The sequence below is a fragment of the Neoarius graeffei genome, chromosome 18 (genome assembly GCF_027579695.1).
Source record: "Neoarius graeffei isolate fNeoGra1 chromosome 18, fNeoGra1.pri, whole genome shotgun sequence".
NCBI lineage: Eukaryota > Metazoa > Chordata > Actinopteri > Siluriformes > Ariidae > Neoarius > Neoarius graeffei.
The window spans coordinates 63,465,586-63,475,725 of NC_083586.1; the positions used below are offsets into that span (position 1 = coordinate 63,465,586).

At 36.6% G+C, this 10,140-nt stretch overlaps 1 protein-coding gene across 1 annotated transcript in view; it reads right to left on the minus strand.

Moving 5' to 3' along the window:
- Window positions 1-9,495, minus strand: part of LOC132866441 (complement C3-like) — a 70,707-nt gene extending 61,212 nt beyond the window's left edge. The window contains exons 1-9 of the mRNA XM_060899201.1: window positions 9,298-9,495; window positions 8,155-8,350; window positions 6,346-6,514; window positions 5,368-5,444; window positions 5,009-5,097; window positions 4,750-4,832; window positions 4,577-4,664; window positions 3,485-3,587; window positions 1,070-1,190 (exon numbers count right to left, since the gene is read on the minus strand). Coding sequence (XP_060755184.1) covers window positions 1,070-1,190; window positions 3,485-3,587; window positions 4,577-4,664; window positions 4,750-4,832; window positions 5,009-5,097; window positions 5,368-5,444; window positions 6,346-6,514; window positions 8,155-8,350; window positions 9,298-9,368 — 997 coding nt within the window. The 5' untranslated portion in view covers window positions 9,369-9,495. The remainder of the gene's footprint in view (window positions 1-1,069; window positions 1,191-3,484; window positions 3,588-4,576; window positions 4,665-4,749; window positions 4,833-5,008; window positions 5,098-5,367; window positions 5,445-6,345; window positions 6,515-8,154; window positions 8,351-9,297) is intronic.
- Window positions 9,496-10,140: the final 645 nt, after the last annotated feature.

Consider the following 10,140-nt stretch of genomic DNA (forward strand, 5'->3'; position numbering starts at 1 on the left):
ATTTCTCCTGAGTGGGATAATTATTATTTTTTATTTATTTCTTTTTCTTTAGAGCTTGGATGTCAATTTCAGTTGTCATTGCCGCGTCTTTATACTTTGGCATTTAATACAATGTTGCTTTAAATTTTGATTTTTAAAGAAAATGAATATGTTCTTAATCCTGAGGATCTGTTGTTGTTCTGTGAATTCGTACCTTTATAACTTCATTCTAACTTCAGGTAAAAAACACTTAAGTTGTCCACTGGTAGTGTGCATGAGGTAAAGGTTCGGGCTAGAAAACTAATAGTATACCTAGAAGGGTAATTGCAGTAAACTTCAAAATTAAAAAGTGGACTAGATGTATACAGTATAACCAGTAACTTATAGTATAGTTCCAATATGCTATAAAGTATATTTTTATTAACTAAAAAGTGGACTTGAAGTGTGTAACAAGTAAACCAATAGTATATCTCCAGTATACTACAAAGTATACTTTAGTAAACTAAAAAGTGGACTAGAAGTATAAAACAAGTAAACTCATAGTATATTTCCAGTTTTCTATGAATTATGCTTTTGTAAACTAAAGAGTGGACTACAAGTATAGAACTAGCAAACTATTTGTATATAAGTTTACTTGTGGTATACTTGCAGTACAAAATAAAAATACTAGTTGTATACTCAGAGTTTACTTCTCTTAGACTTAAAGTATACTTTTTATAAACTAAAAGTGGGCCAATTTAGTCCCAAGAAGTATTAGATTAGTTTACTTACAAGTATACTGTAAGTACATTAATATCAGTATACTTAGTGCACAAAAGTATACTTAAGAAAATATACTTTCACATTACTTAAGTATACTTAATAAAATGAACTTGAAGTATACTTCTTTTTGATAAGGGTCACACCAAATATTGTCTTTGGTTCATTTATTATGGCTTACTGCTTACTGTTTATGGTATTTTTTAATGTTGAAACATTTAATTTCATTATTTTTAAGCCATTTTTGCTCGACAGCATTTCTTTACATGTGCCTAACACTTTTACACAGGTCTATATGTATACTGTATATACAAAACTGCTGGACTCTTACCAGTCTCAGTTAAAACACTGACTGAAACGTACAAAGAGCGTCCAATCAGTTCATTAATGTTTGGGAAAGTGTTCTGGATCGTCGCTCTCGTGAGCTCCGCCTGTCCCTCTCCATTAATGATCTACATGCAAGATAAAATGCTACACATTAGTAGCAGCAGCAGCAGTAGTAGTAGTAATGCACAATCATCACATTTTGTGCACGACAAATAACACTTGATACTTGGAAGCGAATATGAATAAATTATTCTGAACAGATAGTGTTTTCTAAACAGACACAAATCCAGGTGTGTATATTTAACAGTTATTCCATGAAATCGAGTTGTACACGAGCTAATAGGTGACGAGGTGCGTAGCACTGAGTGAGTGGAATAACTGTTTTATTCTCCCTACATTCACTGGCTTTTGAGAAACGGAAAATTTTTATTTTTTGCAAATTCAATAAATAAAAACTTTCTACAAAACGTCTGACAAAATCATTCCCGCTTAGAATGTAAACAAACTGGCAAAATGACAGGAGCAATTTATAAAAAAATCTGATAATAATAACTCTTGAAAAATAATTTTAAAAAGATACATTCTTACCATCAAATATGTTTTATTCCATATTTTGTTGCTTTTTTTATTTTTTGGGGTTTTGTTTTCGAGTAGAGTTTTTATTTCATCCTTGGTTGGTTCAGCAACACGCCCCGCCATTTTGTTTTTCTCTACTCACAGTATATGAGCTGATATCCTAGTAGTAGAGTAGCCAATCAGAGCGCATGATGGCTCATATCCAGTGAATGTGGATAGAATAAATGTTGGTGATATGAAGCGTATAGGATCAGATCAGACCAAGTCACAATGGTGTAAATGAGGCTGTTATTTTGTTGATATTTTGGAAAATGGAACGAAGTAAATTCATGAGAACATTTTGTGGGTAGGACACAAAACAAAACAACAACAATGCTGAATTGAGATTAAACAAAGTCCCATGGACAACTCAAGTTAAGTCCAATTAATTATGAACTTTAGTGATGTAACTGAAGCAGAGGAACTGTCAGAGCCATAATTCAGACACCATGCTGACATCAGGGGTTTCGATCCCGCTGTCCATCACTGTTTCTGGAGGGCATAATGGTCACCTTCACATTTGATTATAAATTGCAAAAAACAAAAAAAAAATGGTAAGAGTTTGGTTCCAAAACGCGATAAATGCCAAATTGGAAAAATTGAAAGTCCCGCCACCAAACCATCAGCAGTTATCATATCTTCCTCGTACCATATTCAGTTTTCACCAAAATACGATATCTGACATTAATTTACACACTGCATTACGGCCTTTCGTTCCAAAACACGACAAGCGCCGCCTTCAATTTTTGTCAAAACCAGACATATCCATTTGGCCAATCTGAGGCTGCCATAGGCATGAAGTCTTCTAAGATGGCTGCGCCCATGAAGTAGGAAATCGCTTCGTCACTTCTCGCATTTATTGGACAATTTTACGTTGAATTATGAATAATTTTGTTAAAATAATCTAAAAGAAACAAAATAATCTATAAAATAAAATAATCTGTCATGAAAGAACATGGTTAAATGCACTTTAAATAGAAAGAGATATGTAGCATTTTGAGGAAAAATGCTGTGGCATGGATATGTAGCGACTTGACAAAAATAATTACTTGATTCAGTTAAAAGCTGTTAATTAGTTCTGGATTTCATTTTTGAAGTTTATTATCATTAAGGAGTTGGTCAATAAATTTTAAAACAGGATACAGTGGTTTTCCTTTTATCACTTCCCGTAATCAGAAAAAGTGATTTTTCTCAAAACAATGGAATTGGATATATAGCGTTTTGGAATGGGGCGGCATGGTGGTGTAGTGGTTAGCGCTGTCGCCTCACAGCAAGAAGGTCCGGGTTCGAGCCCCGTGGCCGGCGAGGGCCTTTCTGTGCGGAGTTTGCATGTTATCCCTGTGTCCGCGTGGGTTTCCTCCGGGTGCTCCGGTTTCCCCCACAGTCCAAAAACATGCAGGTTAGGTTAACTGGTGACTCTAAATTGAGCGTAGGTGTGAATGTGAGTGTGAATGGTTGTCTGTGTCTATGTGTCAGCCCTGTGATGACCTGGCGACTTGTCCAGGGTGTACCCCGCCTTTCACCCGTAGTCAGATGGGATAGGCTCCAGCTTGCCTGCGACCCTGTAGAACAGGATAAAGCGGCTAGAGATAATGAGAATGAGATGAGATGAGTGTTTTGGAACCAAAAATTCTTGAATAATAAATAAATAAATAAATAAATAAATAAATAGTCCTAGTCCCAAATTTGTATTTAAATCTGAATCCAAGAAATCAATCTTACAATACAGAACCAAGTGAATGAATGAGATTTTTTTCCCGCAGCAGTGTGATAATGTGAAACGTCAGAAAGCCATAGATCTGACCTGTTGTCTTTGTAAAGAGGCAGGCAGCGCGGTCTTCGAGTCATCGCTTTTAACGCCGAACACGACAAACGCAACTCCAACCACATTGTTCCCAAACAGGTACCTTCATACAATTCACAAACGTTAGATCATACACACAACAGGCCACATGAAAAACATGCACCATGATTATTTATTTACAATAAAATGTACGTGAAGTTGTTCTGGCATTTGCTCATGCCACAGGACAGACACAAGCACAAATAGAAACTGTATAACTGGAATTAAAAACAAATATTGATTAGTTTTCTCGGACGGCAGCTCTGAGAGTCATGCGGCGGGTTCATATTATTGTGCTTATTCTAATTGTTTCTATGGTAACAGATGAGTCATAGGGACATAGGTGGTCTAGATGTCTAAATACTGTATTCATTTCCAATTAATTGAAAGAGTCTCCAGTGTCAGAGCTTTGTAAGAGTTTTCTGATACAAAAAGTCTTCAGGACAGAGGAGTCTCTTTGTTATCGGAAAATAATCAACTTCTGTAACTTTAACCCTGTTTCATCACACCACTCCGATTCTCAGTATATTAGTTTAGTATAGAAAATCGTGTGCTCTGATTGGTCGAGAAATTCAGACTATTTCTCGATAATCACCTCGAGCGACTCGGCGAAATGGCGGCTGATCGCTTCATCACCATCAGTGAAGAATTACAGATGACGAAAGAAAATGCTGTTCCTAAAAGCACTAAAGATGCTCTGAAGTTTGGTCTAAAACTATTCAAAGGTAAGGTGGAGTTGGGATTTATTTTATCAATTTCAAAACAAAGGATTTTATGTGACTCGGAGTAGAGAAGTGACACAAGTCTGAGCCACAAAGTTATTACATTTACGTGAAAATTTTGAGGTTTGAAATAAATTGTTTTTCAATGATTTTTTTTTTTTAATGATACTAAAACAAACTCCATCTTGGTAATTCTTCACCAGTATTCACTTCACCTTCAGAGAATAATTGTTAAATAACATTTGCAACATTCGTTATTTATTTTTGCCCATCACTACAACTGTACTTGTAACGCTATTTTCACTCACTGTCACTGACATGTTCGACTCACTTGGCAGTTATATCCACTTTTAGGTTCTCATCATCCACATAGAAAAAGGCTTTGGAGGGTTTTAATGTGACCTCAAAGTTTGGCAGCACTGCAAAGTGAAAAACAACATTTTAACAGACGTAGAAATAACAGAAGGAGGGTGGGGTTTTCAGTATTAATTATATAAACTGTACCATATTCTTTAACTTCAAATTGAGCAGTGAAGTTCTTCTGTGGGGTGTTTTTAAACCGCGTTACTAAAGACCATATCCCAGATCTTTAAAGAGAGAGAGAGAGAGAGAGAGAGAGAGAGAGAGAGTTTCATATTAAATCTAAGGCATCACATTAATCCTCTCTGTGAGTATAATGAAGTGTAATTAGTGCCCAGATGTTTTGGTGTGTAATGACTGTATCCAAACTCTTCGTATCAGAAACATTAAAGCAGTGACTCACTTGGCCACTTCAGGGATGTTGTATGACCCGGTTATGGTCCCCAGCTTGGGGAAGACCGTGTCCCTGTTAATTGTGATTCCTTGAGGATTCTTGGGAGAAAAAAAAGAAGAAACCATTATTTGTGGTTCAGGAGAAGTGGACATTTAAAATCAGTCACAACATGCCAGCAGGATCTGAAACAGAATCTCTCTATCATTCAGATATCTTTCAGGAAAGACAGAATGGATGGATAAGATGGATGGACCAGAAAATCACAAGTTAGAGTATTCTAGCTCACGATTAAATAAATAAAAAATAAATCACAGTTCCAAACTGTCGAGTGGAAGGAATCCAAACCGAGGTGTTGTTTGATCACTTACTATGATTTCGACATAGATTCCTCCGGTCTGTTCAACGGGCTGCAGATTCGGAGTCAGCGAGAAGATTCTGTAACGAACTGCGACAAAAAGACAATCCATTTGCTTTAACTACGGTACACTTTTAATGAATTTATATCAATTAGGGCATGTACACTGAACATGATTTCTACCATGAAAAAAAATCATTTTGAGAATGATAAATAAATGAATAAAGAAAAAAATGAAAGAAAGAATTAATCTATTTCTTTCAAACTAATAAATAAATAAATAAATAATGTATTTTTAAATATTTAACAGTTATTCCACAAAATTGAGTCATACATGAGCTGATAGCCGACGAGGCGCGTAGCATAGAGATTGAGTGGAATAACTGTTTTATTCTCCCCACATTCTCTGGATTTTGAGAAACAGAGTATTTTTATTTTTTGCAAATTCGATAAATAAAAACTTTATACAAAACATCCGACAAAACAATTTCCGCTTAGAATGTAAACAAACTGGCGAAACGACAGGAGCAATTTGTGAAAAATGCGATATTAATAATTCTTGGAATTTTTTTAAAAACGTAAGTTCTTACCATCAAATACTTTCATTCCATATTTTGTTGCTTTTTTTGTATTTTCTGGGGTTTTGTTTTCAAGGTGAGTTTTTATTTTGTCCTTGGTTGGCTCAGCAACACGCGACGCCATTTTGTTTTTCTCTACTCATGGTATATGAGTTGATATCCTAGTAGTAGAGTAGCCAATCAGAGCGTGCAATCGCTCATATCCAGTGAATGTGGATAGAGTAATTCTATCTATCTATCTATCTATCTATCTATCTATCTATCTATCTATCTATCTATCTATCTATCTATCTATCTATCTCGGTGGAACTTGTGTTTAAATGTTGGTGCCCTTTTGCATCAAAACTTCAGCTTTTGTCCACATGACACTCCATTTGGTCGTACATCAGTGAGCTGAGTCCAGACTGCTTTACCTGGTGTTGCAGGTGTGTAGATGCTCTTGTCTGTCTGAACGAATATGTAGCCAGACTGGAAGGAGAGGAGGACCACTTTCTCGAGCAGGCTCGAAGGAAACTGAGCCTGCAGGTACACATACTGCTTCTCCAGTGGGTCGTCATTAAAGAAGTTCTTATTGTCAGGAATCTGGACCACAGCAAAATTCATGACAGAAATCACAAATCTCATTATTACAGTAAAAAGATCGACAGTATATACGTATACACTAACCCCATTTCTAGAAAACTTGGGATATTTTCCAAAATGCAATAAAAACGAAAATCTGTGATTTGTTAATTCATGTGAATCTTTATTTAACTGACAAAAGTACAAAGAAAAGATTTTCAATAGTTTTGCTGACCAACTTAATTGTATTTTGTAAATATAAACGAAGTTAGAATTTGATTCCTGCAACACACTCAAAAAAAGTTGGGACAGAGACAAAATAAGACTGAAAAGTTTACAAGATATTCAGGTAACACCATTCTGGAAGATTCCACAATCAGCAGGTTAATTGGTCACACGATTGAGTTTCAAAGGAGCAGCACCAAAGGCTCAGTCTCTGTAAGTAAGGATCGGCGTGGCTCACTGCTTTGTGCCAAAATTCATGAGAGAATTGCTTGTCAATTCAAAAAGAACATTTCTCACTGCAAGATTTTAGGTCTTTCAAAATTTATAGTGCATAATATTGTGAAAAGATTCAGGGATTTCTGAGACATCTCAGTGTATAAAGGGTGAGGTCAGAAACTACTGTTGAATGGGCGTGACCTTTGAGCCCTCAGGCGGCACTGCCTGAGAAACCATCATGCTAATGTGACAAATATAGCCGCTCGGGAGGACTTCAGAAAACCGTTGTTACTTAACACAGTCCACTGCTGCATCCAGAAACACAACCTGAAACTGTATTACACAAGAAGGAAGCCATTCATCAATTCTATAAGAAACTCCACTGATTTCTCTGGGCCAGAACTCATCTCAGATGGACTGAAAGACAGTGGAAATGTGTGCTGTGGTCAGATGAGTCACATTTCAGCTTGTTTTTGGGAAAACCAGACGTCGAGTTCTCAGTGCCAAAGGTGAACACAACCATCCAGTTTGTTATCAGAGAAAGGTGTAAAAGCAGCATCTGTGATGGTATGGGGGGGGGGGTGTCAGTGCCCATGTCAAGTGGGAGGTGCATGTGTGTGAAGGTACCATTGATGTGGAGACATATTCATCAAGGCGACATCTCTTCCCAAGAAGTCCATGCTTATTTGAGCAGGACAATGCCACACCTCATTCTGCACAGACTACTACAGCATGGCTTCATAGACATAGAGTGCATGTACTTGACTGGCCTGCTGCCAGTCCAGATCTGTGTCCTATTGAGAATGTATGGCACATCATGAAGAGGAGAATTAGACAATGGAGGCCATGGACTGTTGAGCTGCTCAAGTCTTGTATCAAGCAAAAAATAGACAAAAATTCCAATAGCAAAACTGCAACAATTAGTCTCCTCAGATCCCACATGATTAAAAGCAAAGGTGATGTAATACAACGGTCATAATACCTCTGTCCCAACTTTTTTTGAGTGTGTTGCAGGAATCAAATTCTAACTGTTTATATTTTCAAAATACAATTAAGTTGGTCAGTAAAACTATTGCAAATATTCTCTTTGTACTTTTGTCAGTTAAATAAAAGTTCATGTGAATTAACAAATCACAGATTTTTTGTTTTATTGCATTTTGAAAAATATCCCAACTTTTGTGGATCCTGTTCGTTTTGTCTTGCAATCTCGGACAACCCACCTTTATGTTTACAGTAGCTTGGTAGCTCTTGTCAGCGGTGAGGACGACAGATTCAGTTGTCAGTTCTGTATTTTTTTGTGGGAAGTTCTTCACGCTGATCTTCACTGAGATTTTATCTCCAGTGTAATCCTGTGCCTCCACGAACACACTCTCAGGTGTGCCCACCCGCAGCAGGTTCGGGGCCACCAAGATGTTGCTGTTAAGACAAGAGGAAAATGCTTTCCATGTTTTTTTTTCTTTGTAATCTACAGTATTTAACTTTTACTAACTGTACTGTATACATATAATAAAATGTCGCATTTAGTGTGATTCCATGTTCGAGACCCAGAGATTTTCCTTTAGGAAAAGGTATGTCAAATAAAGATAAAAGACATTTTATACACAGGTACATTTCTTTCACATCAACCTTTCAGTTAATTCACTTTCAACTTTCTTAAAACCAACAAAATCTGATTCCTGAGTGGGGCAACAGAAAAATGTTCACCATTTCATCAGGTGGCTGTGAGTTTGAATTCTGATGATGACACAACCCTACAGGTCAAAAGAGCAAAATTGCCCATGAGCTCTGCATGAGTGCATGAGTGGGAGGGGCCTATTCTCTTGCATGTCAATCACAGCAGCACTATCAGCTCGTGTACACAGAAAAGGGTGGATAGCGATTTCCACCAAGTGTATGACACAGCATAAGCAGCAGTTCAACCCTCCCCGTTTCGTCGCTGTTGCCTACCAGGGTGGAAAGTTAGCAAGGGTGGGGGAGGGGGTTGGAATTGGCAGGTGAATAACCTGTGGAGAGAATATGGGGGAAAATTGCCTACCAAATCTACAGCACTTAGAAAACAAGCTTTTTGCCCTGTTATAACTATAACTCAAGTTTTACACTGAACTTATAGGCATTAAAATCAAATCAGATTTGTTTAAATGTGTGTGAAAAGTACATTTCCTCATGTTATGCCCTGAGCTCAAGTCAAGACACATGACATCATGGTAACATTGTGATCATGTGTGAAAAAATAAAATTGCATGCACTATATGTGAAAAAAAGCTTCCATTAATTAAGTTTTGCAATAGATAGATAGATAGATAGATAGATAGATAGATAGATAGATAGATAGATAGATAGATAGATAGAGTGTGTGTACTCACAGTGGGCTACATAGTGTGAGCAGAGGAAAAGACAGAAGTGCAGCCGTCAGCCACACCAGGTCCACATGCATCCTGCCTGCAGGTCTTGGTTCAGTCTGAGGAAAAATATCTTTGCGAGCAGGACCACAGCTTTTATAGACACCAACCTCACACACACCAACTCCAAAACAACCTCTCCCACTCCACTTATTCACTGTGATGATGAAACACTGACACGGGGAGGTCAGTGATAGAGTGGGGTGCAATGGTGTTTCAACAGAACTGGGGAAAAAAACATACACACCCACACCCACACACACTCACAAAAAAAAACCCTTCAGAGTTAAGTCCAATCCTGATGTTCTCCTCACTGCTTGTGCTCTATATTATATTGTGCAATCTGCAAAGTTTCAACACACACACACAGAGATAACATTTATACATTTTAAGAAAAGTGTTACAAAAATCTGAACATTTCCCCCAAATCTAATTCTGTTTCTTATTTCTTTAACTGACAGCTCACAGGGTTTAATTCCTTCATGTTTATTTGATACATTTCAGTAAAATGAAAACTTTATATTTCTTGTTGTAATTTTACTCAGTCAAAAAGCATTAAATTTATAGAATTTTTTCCATCTATAAAATATTTATAAAAGATTTTTTTTTAACTATAAATATATTTTTCTGTGTGTAAAACATTTATTATAATATAAAAGTTGTTTTTTCAATAAATATTTGTCTGTAAGTGATTTAATCAAGCTGGGATGTCACACACAAACACACACACACACACACACACACACATATATATATATATATATATATATATATATATATATATATATATATATACACACACATACA